The sequence below is a fragment of the Elgaria multicarinata genome, chromosome 3, assembly GCF_023053635.1.
Source record: "Elgaria multicarinata webbii isolate HBS135686 ecotype San Diego chromosome 3, rElgMul1.1.pri, whole genome shotgun sequence".
In the NCBI taxonomy this organism is placed as follows: Eukaryota; Metazoa; Chordata; class Lepidosauria; order Squamata; family Anguidae; genus Elgaria; species Elgaria multicarinata.
In genome coordinates, this window is record NC_086173.1 from 155,618,419 (window position 1) to 155,637,709 (window position 19,291).

The 19,291-nt window shown below is 47.6% G+C and overlaps 1 protein-coding gene across 1 annotated transcript in view; it reads left to right on the plus strand.

Annotated features, from left to right (window-relative positions):
- The window catches only part of LOC134396172 (zinc finger protein 723-like), a 36,696-nt gene extending 20,860 nt beyond the window's left edge, over positions 1–15,836 (plus strand). Inside the window, exons 5-9 of the mRNA XM_063122573.1 lie at positions 1,125–1,814; positions 6,934–7,575; positions 9,823–10,029; positions 14,014–14,193; positions 15,603–15,836. Coding sequence (XP_062978643.1) covers positions 1,125–1,814; positions 6,934–7,575; positions 9,823–10,029; positions 14,014–14,162 — 1,688 coding nt within the window. The 3' untranslated portion in view covers positions 14,163–14,193; positions 15,603–15,836. The remainder of the gene's footprint in view (positions 1–1,124; positions 1,815–6,933; positions 7,576–9,822; positions 10,030–14,013; positions 14,194–15,602) is intronic.
- Positions 15,837–19,291: the final 3,455 nt, after the last annotated feature.

The window sequence follows — 19,291 nt, forward strand, 5'->3', positions numbered from 1 at the left end:
TTTTAAGAAGAGGCTGGACAGCCACCTCTCCTGGGTGGTTTAATTGGTTTTCCTGCACATTGCAGAGGGTTGGACTTAGGGTGACCGTATGAAAAGGAGGACAGGGCTCCTGTATCTTTAACAGTTGTATTGAAAAGGAAATTTCAGCAGGTGTCATTTGTATATATGGAGAACCTGGAGAAATTTCCTCTTCATCACAACAGTTAAAGCTGCAGGTGCCCTGCCCTCTTTTGCATCTGGTCACTCTAGTATAGCTCCTGCAGCTTTAACTGTTGTGATGAAGAGGGAATGTCACCAGGTGCTGCATGCATACTAATGACACCTGCGGAAATCCCCTTTTCTGTGCAACTTAAAGGTACAGGAGCCCTGTCCTCCTTTTCATATGGCCACCCTAAGCAAGTGTCATTTGTATGCAGGCAGCACCTGGTGAAATCCCCTCTTCATCATAACAGTAAAAGATACAGGAGCCCTGTCCTCCTTTTCATATGGTCATCCTAGTTGGGCTAGATGATCCTTGTGGTAATTCTAAAATTCATAATTCTATCATTCTATGCACCTTGTCAAGGCTAGTGTAGGAACTGGCTACGTTTTGCCTTTACTTTTATGCTGTAGTTTTATACTTTTAATGAGCCTCGTGTGGCGCAGAGTGGTAAAGCAGCAGTTTCTGCAGCTGAAACTCTCCCCACGGCCTGAGTTCGATCCCAGCGGAAGCAGGTTCTCAGGCAGCCGGCTCGGGTCAACTCAGCCTTCCATCCTCCCGAGGTCGGTCAAATGAGTACCCAGTTAGCTGGGGGAAAGGTAATAATGGCCGGGGAAGGCAACGGCAAACCACCCCGCTATAAGGCCTGCCAAGAAAACGTCAGCGAAAGCTGGCGTCCCTCCAAGAGTCAGTAATGACTCAGTGCTTGCACGAGAGGTTCCTTTCCTTCCTTTATACTTTTATGTTTTATTTTGCATTTCATGCTGTATTTTGTGATGTTCGTTGTTGTGAACCGCCTAGAGAGTGCCGGCTATTGGGTGGTATAGAAATACGATAAATAAATGAGTCCCAAGCAGCGACTCCTTCAGAGCCTTACTCCCAGCCCCCCTCTCTCACATTTTCACCGCTTCCCGTTCTCCTGCAGGGAACGACGTTCCTCTGGCGTCTCCCTCTATCCCCGCGAGCGAGGTGATTGCGAGGGAGATCAAGGAGGAGGTCGCCGAACCTGACCTCTCGGATCGGGCAGAACCCCAGTGGACGTTGCTGGGGGCCTCCCCAGGGAACGGCCCCGCGGACTCCGAGGCCCGCTGCGGCCTGCAGAGGGAATGGGAGACGCAGCCGGGGACCGTATGGCGGGAGCCCTCCCGGCACGTGCGGGCCGCCAACTCGAAGCGGAGCATGTTCCACGTGGGGCGTAAGAAGCTCATGTGCCCTGAGTGCGACCGGTGGTTCCACTGCAAGTCCGAGTTCTTGCTGCACTGGAGGACCCACACGGGGGAGAAGCCCTACGAGTGCCTGGCCTGCGGCAAGCGCTTCATCCAGAGCTCCCACCTGAGCGCCCACCGGCGCATCCACACGGGGGAGAAGCCCTACGAGTGCCCCAAGTGCGGCCGGAGCTTCAACCGGCGCTCCACCCTCACCGAGCACCTGCGCATCCACACGGGGGAGAAGCCGTACAAGTGCCTGCAGTGCGGAGAGAGCTTCCGCTGGCGGCCGTACCTGACCAAGCACCAGAGAGTCCATGTCGGGGGCAACGCTGCCTACAAAAGCCTTGACAATGGGGAAGCCATGTTCGAGGGCTCCCTCCTTGCTGATCAACAGGGAATCCATACGGGTGAGGACGTTTTAATGCCTTCCTTTCTTTTAGACATTGCTATCGATAACTTGGGCTGCCATGTTGATTCAGTTCATTTCTTCATCGACTGCAGGATTTAAGATCGATTGAAAAAGCGTCCCCGATTAATCAGGCAGCAGATTTTTCTTTTAAGTGACTGATTATTTGGGTAACATAAATATTTACAGATTGGTGGCCGGTAGGCATCTTCTGGGCGTTTTATTTATTTATTCTATTCATTGTTTCATTTCTAACCCACCTTTTTGCCTCATACAAGGAACGCAAGGTGGGTTTCACAGTCATCCTCCACTCCATTTTACTCTCACAACAACCCTGTGAGGTAGTTTAGGCTGAGAGTCAGTGACTGGCCCAAAGTCACCCAGTGATCTTCAGGACAGAGTGGGAACTAGAACCAGGGTGTCCAGAGTTCCAGTACAACACTCTAACCACTAGGCCACATTGGCTCTTCCCTCTCTCTCTCTCTCTCTCTCTCTCTCTCTCTCTCTCTCTCTTTCTCTCTCTTTCTCTCTCTCATATATACAGGAGAGAATGTGTGTCCACAAAAGAGAAGGCAATGTCTGTAAAATATAATATAGACACAAACAACTTTATGAGGGGCGAGCATCCTCTTCTCTCAGCAAACCTCTTCCCTCTCAGGGGGGAAAGGAATGCCTCTTCTCACATGGTGCCTGCTGTGAAATGTATGTGTGCAGCATCTAAAAATGAAGTCAAAAGACCATAAAACAGAGATATAGAACCTCAGACTCAGGCCCAAATCTGTCCAACCTGAGATCTTATTTGGGCCTTCCGGGTTTCCTTCCGGGGTCCTTTCTCTTGGCCCCACCCCTTTTTCCTTGACTGCCAATCATTCGGTAGTTCCTCAGCTTTTCTGCAGAACTTTTTCCCCATTCTGAAAGGTTGATCCCGGAATCAACTGGTAGATCTCAGAATGACTTGCAGTAGGTCCATCCAGCTAGGTCGTCCACTCCACTATTGTCTAGTATGACTGATGGCAGCTCTCTACAGATGGGACCTTCTACATAAGCTATTGATTATTGAATCATTTATTTAGTACGCTTCTAATCTGCCCAATAACTAATGTTCTCTGGATGGATTGCCACCAGTTAAAAAACTAAAAATGCCATTTTAAAACACAGTTAAAAATAAAAAATACAACACATATTTTAAAGAACAAAGTACAATAGAACGTAAAACAAAAAAACAGCACAGGAATTGATTAAAAAACCAGCCATAATAACTAGAAGTAGGTATCTAAAATGCTTGAGATAAAAGAGAACTCTTTGGCTGCCACCAAAAAGGTAAGCACATCGGTGACAGGCGAACCTCTTTGGGAGTTTGTTCCATAAGTGGGGCGCCACCACTGAGAAGGCCCTCTTTCTTGTAGCCACCTGCCTAGCTTCCTTTGGCGGGAGCACCCAGAGGAGGATCTCTGAAGATGACACAAGGGTCCAAGCAGGGACAGGAGACACGCCTTTATTGGCCCTTCCTTGCCTGCTCACCTAGGGTCAATCTTTGCTCACCACAGGTGACCAGGTATAGTTATTTACAAGCTTAGATTAAAGGCAGGAAGGCCATGTACTTTCTGCCCACCCAGGACTTCGAGAACTGCTGCCAATGACATGAGACCATGCAGGGCTAGTTGAATTGATAATCTGCTTCAGTGTAAGACAGCTTTATACATTTTGCATGCTCAATTCCAATTCTGTTGTCTGCAATCAAAAGGATATCCGGTAACCACTCTACAAAAGACCCAGGTCTGCTTAAATCTCTGAGAGTTGTTGGCAGTCAGAGTAGGTAAGTGATCTAGGTAGGGTGACTATATGGAAAGGAGGACAGGGCTCCTGTATCTTTAACAGTTGTATTGACAAGGAAATTTCAGCAGGTGTCATTTGTATATATGGGGAACCTGGTGCAATTTCCTCTTCATCACACCAGTTAAAGCTGCAGGTGCCCTGCCCTCTTTTAAATCTGGTCACTCGAGTATAGCTCCTGCAGCTTTAACTGGTGTGAGGAAGAGGGAATTTCACCAGGTTCTCCATATATACAAATGAGACCTGTTGAAATTCCCTTTTCTGTGCAACTGTTAAAGATACAGGAGCCCTGTCCTCCTTTTCATAGGGTCACCCTAGATCTAAGTAAACAAAGGCCTGGCTAACATACGTAAATTCCTCTGTTTTTTCTTTTAGGCAAAAAATGCTAAGGAGGGCAAGCAGGCTAGGAAAAATGTTTGTAGTAGGAACACAGGAACAGAAGAACCTGGCTTATATATGTGGTTCCACATAGACCCATCCTCCAGTTGGAGTCCACCAGGAGAAGAGCCTCCAGCGTGGTGGCCCGCCTCCTATGGAACTCCCTGCCTCTGGAGGTCAGGCAGGCGCCAACTTTGTATTCCTTTCGGCACCTCCTGAAAACGTCATTATTCCAGGAAGCCTTTCCTTAATTACATTTTGCTTCTTCTAAAACCTATTTTAAAGTGTTTTATTCTGTTTTTATTTTATTTTATCTGGTACATTGCTCTGAAATTTTGAATGGGGAGCAGTATATAAATATTGTAAATAAAATAAATGATGAGTCAGACCCTTGGTCCATCTAGCCCAGTATTGTCAACACTGACTGGCAGCAGCTCTCCAAGGTTTCAAGCAGAGTTCTTTCATAGTCCTGCCTGGAGACGCCAAGGATTGAACTTTCTGCATACAAAGTAGAATCATAGAATAGCAGAGTTGGAAGGGGCCTACAAGGCCATCGAGTCCAACCCCCTGCTCAATGCAGGAATCCACCCTAAAGCATCCCTGACAGATGGTTGTCCAGCTGCCTCTTGAATGCCTCTAGTGTGGGAGAGCCCACAACCTCCCTAGGTAACTGATTCCATTGTCGCACTGCTCTAACAGTCAGGAAGTGTTTCCTGATGTCCAGCTGGAATCTGGCTTCCTCTAACTTGAGCCCGTTATTCCGTGTCCTGCACATCGAGAAGAGATCCTGGCCCTCCTCTGTGTGACAACCTTTTAAGTATTTGAAGAGTGCTATCATGTCTCCCCTCCATCTTCTCTTCTCCAGGCTAAACATGCCCAGTTCTTTCAGTCTCTCTTCATAGGGCTTTGTTTCTAGACCCCTGATCATCCTGGTTGCTCTCCTCTGAACATGCTCCAGCTTGTCTGCGTCCTTCTTGAATTGTGAAGCCCAGAACTGGACGCAATACTCTAGATGAGGCCTAACCAAGGCCGAATAGAGTGGAACCAGTACCTCACATGATTTGGAAGCTCTACTTCTATTAATGCAGCCCAAAATAGCATTTGCCTTTCTTGCAGCCATATCACACTGTTGGCTCATATTCAGCTTGCAATCTACAACAATTCCAAGATCCTTCTTGTTTGTAGTATTGCTGAGCCAAGTATCCCCCATCTTGTAACTGTGCCTTTGGTTTCTATTTCCTAAATGTAGAACTTGGCATTTATCTCTATTAAATTCCATCCTGTTGTTTTCAGCCCAGCACTCCAGCCTATCAAGATCACTTTGAAGTTTGTTTCTGTCTTCCAGGGTATTAGCTATCCCACCCAATTTTGTGTCATCTGCAAATTTGATCAGCATTCCCTGCACCTCCTCGTCCAAATCATTAATAAAAATGTTGAAGAGCACTGGGCCCAGAACTGAGCCCTGCGGTACCCCACTCGTTGCCTCTCCCCAGTTTGAGAAGTTTCAGTTGATAAGCACTCTTTGAGTCCGATTCTGTAGCCAACTGTGAATCCACCTAATAGTTGTTCCATCTAGCCCACTTTTAGCTAGTTTGTTAATCAGAATGTCATGTGGTACTTTGTCAGAAGCTTTGCTGAAGTCAAGATATATGATGTCCACAGCGTTCCCACGGTCCACAAGGGAGGTTATCCTATCAAAAAATGAGATCAAATTTGTCTGACAGGACTTGTCCTTGACAAATCCTTGTTGGCTTCTAGTGATCACCGCATTGTCTACCTGTCCTTCCATTGAATGGTGGGCAGAATCTGGGTTTCTGCAGGCCCATTCCCCCGTCACCCAGAAACCTGACTGGCAGAGACCCGCCAGGCTTTCGGGCAGGATTTCTTTCCCAACCCTACCTGGAGATGACAGTGATCGAACCTGGGACCGCCTGCATGCAAAGCACGGCCTCACCCACTGACCCACAGCCCATCCAAGGGGGATCCATTGTCTTTTCTAGACTTACTGCTTGGTGTTTGTGGAGAGCCAGTTCCAGAGGACGAAGCGCCTTACGTATTTGACTGTCCCTTTTACACAGACATAAGAAAAAGTCCTTTGGAGCCTGTTTTAAAGAAAGTGAGATACAGGGGTGTTCAGGAAGAACTGGGTTTATTTATTACATTCTACCGACCCATATGTGATTCAGAGGGTTGCCCTATTTGCAGCGAAAGCTAATAGATGTAGAGCAAAGTTTTTGGATACTATTGGTGTGAGGTGCTATAAAGATTCAGAGATATTAAATGAACTGTGATTGAAAAGTAGTTAAAGGTTTCTGTATGTCTGCTGTTCACCCATTTTACCATCATTTCAGTAATGGATGTTATGTACTTGATAACTCTGTAGTTTTATAGGAAAAAGAGGATACTAGCTCTGGTGCTATGAATTCTCAAAAAGCTTTCTTTGGGCCTAGTCCGGAAACTACAGAACAGTTTGACTGCTGAAGGAGAAAGAACGAATATGACTATGAGCTTGTAAAAAAAAAATCAATAAGGCTTTGAATTTATAATTACTTAGAAAAGTAATTCATTTCGTCGTGTAGTTCCTGATGAAGGATACACAAGATCCGAAACATTGAGCATTGTACAAGTTTGGTTTAAAGTTTTTAGAACATTTTTTTTATATTTCGTATGAGAAAAATAAAGAAACCTTTTTTGAGAATTCATAACACCAGAGCGAGTCGCCTCTTTTTCCTATCGCCTTTTCGTGGTGCTTTTCCCCTCTTTTTCCACAGCTCTGTAGTTTTAACCATATGTAGTATTGTATAATAGTCTAGTAAAATTTCTAGTTTGTATGTGTTGCAATGATCTGCGGATTGAGCAATAAACGTTTTGTGTTTTACTGCATGGTGTTTTCTCTCGCTCTTCTCCAGCAGGTGGCGCCGCGGGGAGTGGCAACGCAGCAGCCGATCCCCAGCACGCAGCCTCCGAGACAGCGGAGCAGCACAGTGGGCCGACCCCTCCTCCTGAAGCATCTGACACCACGCGGGGCTTGGTGTGCCGGCCGCCAGAGAGGCCGATAAAGACTGAAGCGGAGCCCCTCCCCGAAGGGAACGACGTCACCGACGTCAGCCAGATCAAGATCGTCCAGGTGGAGAAGAAGCACGCCTGCCTAGAGTGCGGCAAGGCCTTCCAGTACAAGTTCGAGCTGGTGAAGCACCACCGGACCCACACGGGGGAGAAGCCCTTCGAGTGCCCGGCGTGCGGGAAGCGCTTCTTCCAAAGCACCCACCTCAACGCCCACCTGCGCATCCACACGGGGGAGAAGCCCTACGAGTGCCCCAAGTGCGGCCGGAGCTTCAACCGGCGCTCCACCCTCACCGAGCACCTGCGCATCCACACGGGGGAGAAGCCGTACAAGTGCCTGCAGTGCGGAGAGAGCTTCCGCTGGCGGCCGTACCTGACCAAGCACCAGAGAGTCCACGTGGGGGAGAACGCCTACAAGTATTTCGACAATGGGGAAAGCCTCTACGACAGCGCCTCCTTTCCCGGGCATCAGGAGGGAATCCATTCAGGTGCGGGGGAGAACAATCAAAGAGGGATCCTATAGCTCAGCTGTAGGGCACGTGCTGTGCGGGCGGAAGGGTCAGATGCATTAGCAAGTCCAAAAATCAGCTGTTTTGTTTTTCTTTTCTTTAAAAAAAGCATGTTTCTAGCCCTTATAACAGCCGTGGGCAACCCGTGGGCCTCCCGTGGGCCTTGTTCGCATTCTCTGCGGTCCGCGGAACCTCCAGGTGCCACGCCCACTTTTCACATTCACCCAGCTGATCAGCCGTCAGCTGGGCAGTGGGGAGGAAAAAGTAAACCTGGTCAGGATCAGCCAGGGGCTGTTGCTGCCACCCTCCCACAACTGCCACCTGAGGCAGTTGCCTCACTCTGCCGACAACTCAACTCCTGCCATGCCCAGCCAGCATTGGTCCAGACGTGTTAGATTACAACTGCTGCCATCCCGAGGCGGCATGGTCACGCTGCCTGGACATGGTGTGAGCCATAGCCTGACGAACATCTGGATGGGCAGCGGATTGGAGCAGGGGATGAGAGTGGTTATAGCCCAACACATCTGGAGGAAAGCAGAGTGGCGAACAAAGCTGCTGTACAGCATCATTTCTCTGCACACAGCTTCAAATTCTCAAGAAGACTTCTCCGGCATAGTTGTTTGCATGAGAAGAAGAGCCCTGCTGAATCAGGCCAAGGGTCCATCTAGTCCAGTACTCTGCTCACACAGTGGCCAACCAGGGACCCACAAGCTGGAAAGAAGTGCAACAGCACCCTCCCACCCATGTTCCCCAGCAACTGGTGCACACAGGCTTACTGCCTCTGATCTTGGAGGTAGCACATAACCATCAGGGCTAGTAGCCCTTGATAGCCTTCTCCTCCTCCAGGAATTTATCCAACCCCCTTTTAAAGCCGTCCAAATTGGTGGCCATCACTACATCTTGTGGTAGTGAGTTCCATAGTTTAATTCTGCGCTGTGTGAAGTGATATGCTTAGGGTGACCATATGAAAAGGAGGACGGGGGTCCTATATCTTCAACAGTTGTATTGAAAAGGGAATTTCAGCCAGTGTCATTTGTATATATGGAGAACCTGGTGAAATTCCCTCTTCATCACACCAGTTAAAGCTGCAGGTGCCCTGCCCTCTTTTAAATCTGGTCACTCTGGTGTAGCTCCTGCAGCTTTAACTGTGGTGATGAAGAGGGAATTTCACCAGGTGCAACATGCATACAAATGACACCTGATGTCATGTATAACCCTACAGCTCCTGTATTAGGAGTAGGTGAGGCAGGTAATCAATCAGAAACAGATTCAGACTCGGAAGATGCCGAGCCAGTCACCAGGCGGTTAGAGCCAGTGGAGGAGGAGGTTCACACGGGAGACGCTCCAGCTGGCAATCTGCCCCCTCCAGAGTCTATTTCTCCAAGGCCAAATTCTATGCTTTCACGGGACAGGGAGTCAACTTCCAGGGGTGAGCATTCAGAAACCTTACTTGATGCTAGGAATCGCCGGAAACTAAAACGTTCACTGAGGTTAGCAGCAAAGAGACAGTCGGACAGATTGCATGAGAAATCGTCCACGCATCAACTACCTTGAAGTTCGTAACATTTGGAAAAGCCTTTTCTTTGAATGGACAATTGTCTTACTTAGTTTTCATAATTTTTGCCTAAGGGAGTTTCACAGAAGGCGTCTAGTTTGTGTTACAGAAGTGTTTATTGCTTGCAATAAAGCTTTGTAAATAGCCTAGCACACGTTGCCTCATTCGTCTCCCAGAGAAAGCTGGAGCAGCTACAATACACGACACCTGCTGACATTCCCTTTTCTATGCAACTGTTAAATATACAGGAGCCCTGTCCTCCTTTTCATAGGGTCACCCTAGATATGCTGCAATACCACTTATATACTGAGCCAGAACCAATCAGGAACAGGCCAAAACCCAGTAAGAGAACATGGATTAACAAATCAGCAACTGTATTCAACAGCCCATCAAACCATACTAATAAACATAGTGGCTTGTTTCATCTCGTCCTTTGCATTGCTATCAGGTTTCGGCTCATCCATAAACACTGCCCCAATGGGAAACCTGTAAGCAGGACGGACATGAGTGCAAAAGCACCCTCCCGCCCACGTTCCCCCGCAACTGGTGCAGGTAGGCATACTTGGTTCTGGTACTGGAGGTAGCCATCAGGACTAGTAGCCATTGACAGCACTCCACGTCCCGCTTGTTCCTTCCTGTTCACATTTAAACTCTTTTCTCTTCCTGACTAGAGTATTTGGTTTCCACACCCGACATCACCTCCCATACGGAACCGCAGCAACAGCCTTGGGCACCAGGCCCCCGATACTGCGAGGAAAGGAGCAGCTGCAAAGGAGACAGAACAGTTCAGCTGTCTCAGGGACTGTCTGAAGGGCGAAGCCCGGACTCCTCTACAGGCCTTACGCCCCCTCCCGATGGGACAGGAGCCAGCGACTCTGGTAAGTGGCTCTTTGCTCCCTCTGCTGAGTCAGAGGCCTAGTTCTCATTACCTGCTGTTAGGGCTGTACCACAGGTGGGACTCAGGCGAGTGAATGCTCCTCCCTGCGCTGGGGACAATTCCCTGCACGTAGAAAGCTAGCGTGCCTAGCCTTCTTCCTGAAGTGTTAGCTATCTATGTGCAAGGAAAGATCTGTGTGCTCACTGAGCGGCGATAGATACTGCGTCCCACCCGATGGAATCCTTCTGAGTAAGGACTTACACCCCATCCATTCTCAAGAGATGGAGGGTCGAATTTACTTTTAGCAGTAGTGCCCTCCGTAGCGGTGCTTTATTCACACCCGCTCCCCGAATGAATCAGTGGCAGCCATTTCAAATTATATAGGAGAAAGTAGGGAGCGGGGCTAAATCTGGTGACTCTAAGTATCAAGCGAGTTCTGATCTGCATAGCCCCACCCCATGGTTCTATTCCTTGGTCACCCTCATGTGGCAATGTTATGGATTGCCTTTTTATATTTTTGCACGCACACGATTGCCGTGTCTCTCAGTCCCTCACACAGCCTCACGTTCTGGCAAACAGACACGGAACACCCAAATCCATGGGACTTCTTTTTTGCAGGAAACCCCACGGTAAAAGCTTAATGGTGACACACATATAGCAGATGGTCAGAGCTATAGGCTCCCCAAAAATTCCAAAGCAGTCAAAAGGGTTTTTGATACAATACCAACGTGGTTTCCCTGTTGCCGTCTCCATGGTTCCAAAAACAGGTTCTAAACCTGGACAATGGAGGGGAAAGATTCCTATTATGGTCCTGCAGGCAGTCTGTCATGTCTAGCTCTGCTCCTCCTGTTTTGGAAGAAGGTGTTTCAAGTAATCAATCTGAATCAGACTCTGAAGTAGAGGAGTCGGCGCCAGACACAGGCCAGCCTGTACGAGTGGGGGAGAAAGCTCTCACGGGCTCTTCACCAGCTGGGATTGAACCCTCTCCAGAGCTTATCTCCTCAAGAGCAAATAATACACAATCAGTGGGAAGCCAACATTCTTCCGAGGGGGAGAGCAGGGAGAGGTTAGCCGATCCTAGAGTGCGCCGCAAGCTAAAACGGGCAGAGCGAAAAGAAGGCGAGAGAAATTCGGTGCGTCTCGCATTGCCTCAGAACTAGCCTCTCTGAAGTTAACTTGTTTTGAGAAAAAGCTTTTCATTCTCCTTGAAAGAACAACTGTCTCGCTTAGTTTGCTTAGTTTTGCCTAGGGGGAAGGTTCCAACAGATTAGACTCTCTTCAGGTGGGAAGAGATGTTTATTGCTTAAATAAAGCTTTGTGGATTACTTAGCAGGCCGCATCATTGTCTCCCCTGAAGGCAGGAGGTTTTTGAGAAACACAACACAGTCACAGTGGGAAATTCTTGAAAGGCTTAACAAACCATCCCAAGGTTGCTAGTCCAACCATGTGTCATTTGTTGGTAACTCAAGGGAACATGGTCAAGGCCTAAACAAGATCACAGGGAGGTAAAACCTCAGCACAAGGGGTCCCGTGCTTCTGCTTTAGCACTGGGAATTCCCCGCTGCCTGATTTGGCAGAGGAAAAATCCGACAGTCAAAATCCAGCTTGGTCTACCGCTACACTGAGCTGTTGACCAACAAAAACACACAGCCCACAGCAAACGGGAGTACAAGTCTATGAAAAGCGTCACAGTACTTTTCATAGAATCATAGAAGAGCAGAATTGGAAGGGGCCTACAAGGCCATTGAGTCCAACCCCCTGCTCAATGCAGGAATCCACCCTGAAGCATCCCTGACAGATGGTTGTCCAGCTGCCTCTTGAAGGCCTCTAGTGTGGGAGAGCCCACAACCTCCCTAGGTAACTGATTCCATTGTCGTACTGGCAGAGCTCTTCGTAATCCAAAATCCAATCCATGTGTAGAGTGCTTTCAAAGTCCCAGATGGTGATGGATCTAAACAGGGAGGGGTTTCGGGCCATGCCGGCGAGGTGTTCCTTGCAAAGGCTCCTCGCCTTTGCTCCAGCTTAAAAAGGGAGGCGTAGGCCTCCTCCAGGCCACTTTTAGCAATGCCCCTGTCAAAATAGGGCGACACAGCTCACCCCACCAATAGGACGCTACAATCTGTGTGACTCCTTCAGCAAAGCCCCCACCCCTTCCAAAACTCTGTCGGGTTCCCAGAGAAGCCTTGCAGCCTCAAGGTCGAGGCAGGGTGGGGCTGAAGCGACTCCCATCTGCTCTTTCTCTGAGAACACCCATAGAGAGAAGCTTGCGTAGAGTTTAACATTCCATACTACTTCTAATTTAACTACAAATGGCAAGGCCATGCCAAAAACCTATACCTGACAACTGTTTTAAGATATCTTTGTCAATTAACTACAATGGATACAATTACATTTGTATACAGTTGCATATGATAAAAAATAGTTCTTAAAAAACCACATATGCTGATACCTACCTATGTCTCATGCACACAAGGGAATCATAGAATCATAGAATAATAGAGTTGGAAGGGGCCTATAAGGCTATCAAGTCCAACCCCCTGCTCAATGCAGGAATCCACCTCAAAGCATCCTTGGCAGATGGTTGTCCAGCTGTCTCTTAAAAGCTTATGCCAGGATAAATTTGTTAGCCTCTAAGGTGCTACAAGGCTTTCTTTTTTTTTTCCTTTTCTTTTTTTCTGCAGTAACGGGTGGGCAGAAATGAGATCTCCAGATGTTTTGGCCTTGAACACCCAGCATTCCTGACCATTGACTGTGCCTCGCATGGGCTTCTGGGAGCTGGTCCAAAACATCTGGAGATCTACCTTCTGCCCACCCGTCCTGGCTACGCTCCGGAAATTGTTTCATGAGGGATGCTTTTCTTAATAAATATTTACATTAAAAAAATAATCTATTTGGAGGGAAATCTGTTCGCTGATTAATTGGGGGCACTTTTTAGTTGATCAGTGGCGCTACCCTATTACATGCCTACTCAGAAGTAAGTCCCACTGAGTTTAATGAAGCTTACTCCATGATAAAGCAGGATAGGATTGCAGCCTAAAAGGTTTTAAACCAATACAGCATTGCAGCCCTAAGATGCACACACACGTACGCGCCTACACATTGCCTAACAGTGAGTTGAAGCATTATATTGACTGGTTTCGCACTCAGTGGTGGAATGTAGTTTGTTTATTATTTATTATTTATTATTACATATTTATACTGCCCCACAGCCTAAGCTTTCTGGGAGGTTTACAACTAAAACCATAAAATCCAGATTAAAACTTCAAAATCACATAAAACCAGAATAAATTACAGTCCAGGGAAGGCTTGTTTAAAAAGATATGTTTTTGGGGGAGGCATTTAAAAGTTATTATATTTTCTGCCTCCTGAACCGCACGAAGGAGGGTTTTCCAGAGGGTGGGTGCCGCTACAGAGAAGGCCCGCCGTGGAGGTTCTTCATGGCGACATTCTTTTCGTGTTGGGATGATGAACAGGGTCTCCTCTGAAGATCGTAAATGTCGCCTGGGTATATATAAGGGAAGGCGGTCTCCTAGGTATCCTGGTTCCAAGTTGTTTAGGGCTTTGTAAGATAAGGATTTGTTGTTGAACCATGGGTTGTTTATTAAACCGTGGGTTAGTGTGTTGTCTGAACCCAGGACATTTTCCACTGGGTGGCTTGTTTACCATGCAGTATGGCTTATTTTTCTCGAACAAGGTACCTTGAGAACCCAGTGTTGACAAAACTGGTCTTGATGGACCAATGGTCTGACTCCGTATAAGGCAGGTTCCTAGGTTCCTATCTGAGTAGCCCCAAAGGGCCAGATTGGGATCCCAGAAGGGGCTGATTTAGTCCTCCTCGGATCCCTTCCCCTTATTATCTGACCTTCTTACCTGGAGATTGAACTGAGGATCTTTTGCATGGAAAGTTATGGCCCATTCCCGGGTCTTGTATGGGATAAAACGTCTGTTGAAGAAGCCTTCTCATCTGGATTTCTGGTTTTGCTAGGTGACAGCATGACCACTGAGCACCCAGAGGAAAATCCGCAGCAGAGAGGCCTTGAGGTGGAGGAACTCAACAACGTGTTACCCGGCAACTCCGATGAGGCTGTTTCCCCCAAAACGGGGGAGGTCTGTCATAATGGACACGAAACATAGTAACACCCAACGGAGGGGTGGGATGAAACAGGTCGGTATGGGGACCGATTCTCATTTTAAAAGGAAAGCTGCTAGTCCTTATGGCTAGGTAGATTGGTCTGATGAGATCTTGGTAGCCTGAGGGAAGCAGAAGTTCCAGTTGGTGGGAGGCTTCAAAGAGCTAAATAGTTCTTTGGTCCTCTGCATGACAAAGGTCTAGTCCTCAAGGAGTCGGTAAAACTTACGTCTAGCTGCAGCTCCTCCATCCAAATACCAAGATTCCCTGTGCATAGAAAACCAGCACATCAGAGAGAAAGGGACTTGCTTGTCTCCTGGAAACTAGGCCAAGCCAGGACTGTCAACATCCAGACCTGGGCTGAATGGATTCCAATTGCAGAGTCTCTGCGGCCATTGCTGGAACTGCTGTTTACATTGGATTCAGAATTTAATAGGGATGAGCTAAAAGTTTCCCTTTGAGGACTTTCCACTCGGAATGGAAGGGAGGGAATTCAGGGATAGGGGTGCCGAATGGAGGTGATTTCAGGGGGTGGAATAAGTCAGGGGATGAGCTAAGATAACACAAGTGGGGAACATCCCATGTTTTGTGGGGAGGGACAGGGGCATCTTGATTGGAGAAGGCTACCAATGGCTACTAACCCTGATGGCTATATGCTACCTTCAGTAGCAGAGGCAAAAAGCCTAGGTACACCAGTAGCTGAGGAACATGGGCTGGAGGGGTTGGATAAATTCCTGGAGGCGAAGGATATCAATGGCTACTAGCCCTGATGGTTGTGTGCTATCTCCAGTATTCGAGGCAGTAAGCCTGTGTGCACCAGTTGCTGGGGAACATGGGTGGGAGGGTGCTGTTGCACCATGTCCTGCTTGTTCATCCCTGGCCGATGGCTGGTTGGCCACTGTGCGAACAGAGGGCTGGGCTAGGTGGACCCTTGGTCTGATCCAGTAGGGCTCTTCTTATGTTCTTATGATTTAGCCTTATTCGGAGGGGGGAAGGGCATAAATGCTGCCCCTCCCCACAAGGGCAGTCCCTTGGGGCAACACCCAAACAAACTTAACGAAAAGGACAGCGCCACCGCCCACCCCTCTTTCCCCGGGAGCCGGGGCTTTTCTGAGAACAGGATTCGGAATGTCTCACGTCCAACACAAGAATCCTACCCTAAGATCAACAAGCCTACATCAGAAATGCCCCAACATTTTCCTGCCCAGATCGCATCGAAGAAGCCTCTCTTTTTCCCCAAGATGTGATTCCCGAGCAGGAGTGTTGAACCTCTTTCCAGGTTCCATTTTGGAAAAGCTCCCGGGGGGGACATTCCAGGTGGGGGGGGGGGGTGAGGCAGAGGGAGGGGGCAAAAATGCCAGGCCTGGGAAAGGTCTCATCACGGGTCTCTTCATCTCATCCTATCTTAGCTTTACCTGATTTTCTTCCTCCCCTCCCGCCCCCAGAGGACTTAAAATAAAGTCCTTCTGGCCACCCCCACCAGCTTCTCGGTTCTTCGTTGAACGACGAAACCCTTGGAACGCGAAAGGAGTCCGCATTTGGAAGACCGTGGCGCCCGACGTAGACTCTTGTTCCGGAAGCAAAACGGAGACCTTCTGAGTCCAAGGACACCTTGCAACAATCTCTTTTGAAAAGACTTGAAAACCCAGGCAGTGTTCTTACTTTCCCCTCCAGTATTAACGGCCACTCGCTCGTCCAATATGTATGATGAATCATGGAGGGGAAAGGGTGGGCGGGGTTTGTGGCTTCGCGAACTAAAATATTAACATTTTAAGGTCTACGTTTACCTTTTTTTAAAAAAAAAGAAAAAGTAATTTGTATTGGTTAATTCATGCGCATGTTTTGTGCTGTCACCCAGGAATACGCTAATATTATGCTCAGAGGTCTGAGGAGGTCATTGTTACAGTTCAAAAGAGTTCATCGAAAGAGAGGTGGGTTATTTAGATTTCGTTAACCGGAAACGTTTTAAGGTTGGGGCTATGCGTGTTCCGTGGCTCCGTGGCAGAAGCACACCAGGCCCTGAATTCCAGCAACTTGAGAAACATGAGCCTGACGGGTTTCTAGTCCTTAAGCTTATAAAGAGAGGTTTGGAATCCGAGAAGCCAGAGGGTTGCAAGTGATCAAGAGCTTAGATTTCCGTTCAGCTGTTCGCCCCTAACCACGAGTAAGTAGAAGAAGCAGAATCCGTTCTGCAAAAAGATGCAAATATATGCGAATGACTTCATTTGCATGCCATATCTAGGTCACAGAATTGAGCTACCTTGCTGCATAATGTTGTTTTATTAAAGGGCAGAGGATACTTTTTTTTTTTTTTTGGTGGGGGCTGAAATCAACCTTAGAAATTCTTGTTCTGTGACAGATTATGCACAACAGACTTGCCTTGAACAGTTTCATGCTTTCCTTCCTCCCTCCCCCCCACCCCCCAAGTTTTTCTGGGCAACAACCTGATTTCTCACAGTCACGTTTCACACGGTCACGTCCCCTGATACGCGACCTCTTTTTTTCCTTCTTTTTTTTGGGTGCAGAACTATTCGTTGTAGCATTTCTTTTCTGGACGCGCTTCCCCTTTTCAGCAGAGCTATCAGTGACCATGTGGTAGAGAAGTGTAGCTTTCTGCTGTTTCCCCGCAAAGCGGGTGTCTCCTTCGCTCTCATTCCACAGGGACGCCCTACAGAAGCACTCACTATGTGGAAATGACAGCAGGCGTCACCCTGTGGTGAATTTACCCTGTCAAAAGTGAATAGGGGAACAGCAGTGTCAGGCCTTAAGGTACTTTGCAATAGTAGACAAAGTGTAATAGGTTTTGGTTTTTTTAAAGGGGGGGAACTAACACGGAATAATATAACTCCGCGGCAGTTGTAATGAGGGGCTAACGTTTTCTCGTACCAATTCCCTCAGTTTTGTTGTTAGCTGTATGAATGCGTGTGCTGAATTTAGAACTGGTTTATAAATGAGTTAATTTGTAGCAGCCTGCGTTTGCAAGCTCAGCGCAAATTGCCGCCTTTTCACGGCCAGAGGAAATGTTTAACTAATCGTTTTCCTTACTCTCGTGTAAGCGGGCGCAGTCCCAATTTGGACTGGAACTACGGCGCTCTGGGAGGGGGGAATCAAACCTTCCCCCAAACCTGTTTTCCCCTGAAAATCCCATCCCCCTCATGGGTGTGAGTGTGTGTGTTAAAATAAAGTTAGTGTAGATTTTATTTTTATTTTTTAAGCTCCCCCATGCAGAAGGTGGAATTTCGGTTGAAAATGGGTGGGAGGGAAGGGTTAGCTGCTCCAGGAGCGCAGTGGTTCTCAGCCATACTGAGGGGAGACATGATAGCACTCTTCAAAAACTTAAAAGGTTGTCACACAGAGGAGGGCCAGGATCTCTTCTCAATCCTCCCAGAGTGCAGGACACAGAATAACGTGCTCAAGTTACAGGAAGCCAGATTCCGGCTGGACATCAGGAAAAAATTCCTGACCGTTAGAGCAGTATGACAATGGAATCAGTTGCCTGGTGAGGTTGTGGGCTCTCCCACACTAGAGGCCTTCAAGAGGCAGCTGGACAAGCATCTGTCAGGGATGCTTTAGGGTGGATTCCTGCATTGAGCAGGGGGTTGGATTCGATGGCCTTGTAGGCCCCTTCCAACTCTGCTATTCTATGATTCTATGATTACGCAAGGATAACCACAAAGCCAGGTCATGTTCAGAAGACACCTTAAACCACGGCTTTAACCCTAGTCACCGTGGTTAAAGCCATGGTTTAAGGTGTCTTCTGAACACAGCCTTCCGTTCTGGCTTAACCATTCTTAAAGCCATGGTTTAAGGTGTCTTCTGAACGGGGCCATTGTGGTTGGCTTCACTAACCCTGTTCTGCAGTAGGGTTAGCGGCACTAACTTTGGCTCAAGGTGTCATCTGACATGCACCTGTGGTTAAGGGGCTGAAATCATAGAGCTAGCAGTATAGAGCAGCCTGAATAGCCTAAATCACATAGCCGCTGGCTGTCTTAGCACAAGGGCTGATGGGATACGGGGCAGAGCATTCGCAGTACTCAGGTGCTCATCTAACTGCTTTGTGGTTAGCGTGTGGTTTCGGAAACTAGGAACCAGACAGGGTTAACAGTGTTGTGTGCGAGAGTACGGCTTGTGGTTAGTGCTAACCACAGAGAAGCATGGATAAGCTAACCACAGAGCCCTCAGTGTTGTCTGAACAGGCCCTTTGTCAGTTTAGAATTCAAAATCACGAAAGTGGGTCAGCTGCTTTCATTTTAAGAGCATTGCTTTGCAAAAGGGCAGCTGATTTCAAACGTTCTCACTTAGGTTGGAAAAAAACAAAATAAGGCACCGGTTGAATAAGAGCCCAAAAATAAATGCTAAAAAGCATACAACTGCACACAAATATTATAATGAGTGACAAAGATGGGGGCGGGGGGTTAGACAAACTAATACAATAGAAAATAACTATATAACAACATACAAAGTAAGCAAAACTTACTTTGGTTAAGGGTCACACAGGTAATTAGGCAGTTACACACAAAGTCCACATGTGATAGAAATTCAGCAAGTACACGATAACACAAAAGTGAGAATATTATTAGACACAGATGAGCAAAGGTTTTCACAGGAATCTGGTTTCAGCCCTGTTTCGCCATGTCCAGCTTCTTCAGAAAAGCGGTACTTTATCTATAAGAACTGAAAAACATACATACTACACTATAATATACATTTCCCCCATGTGAGGTTACACAATGACATGGAAATAGCATCAAGTAAAGCTCAAACCTGTTCTGTTAGGACTCACCGCCACTAATGAGCAAACACTGTGGAAATAACGTTAAGGTGAACACTTAAGTCTCTCCGACTCAGTATATCTTATTAATTATCCCCAAAGCAAGTTTGGCTGACAAACTAGAGTGACCCTAGGCAGTAAGCCTGTGTGCACCAGTTGCTGGGGAACATGGGCAGGAGGGTGCTGTTGCACTATGTCCTGCTTGTTGGTCCTTGGCTGATGGCTGGTTGGCCACTATGTGAACAGAGTGCTGGACTAGATGGACCCTCGGTCTGATCCAGCAGGGCATTTCTTATGTTCTTCATATTTTTGTACAATTGTATGCTTTTTAGCATTTAATTTTTGGTTCACATTTTGTTGTTG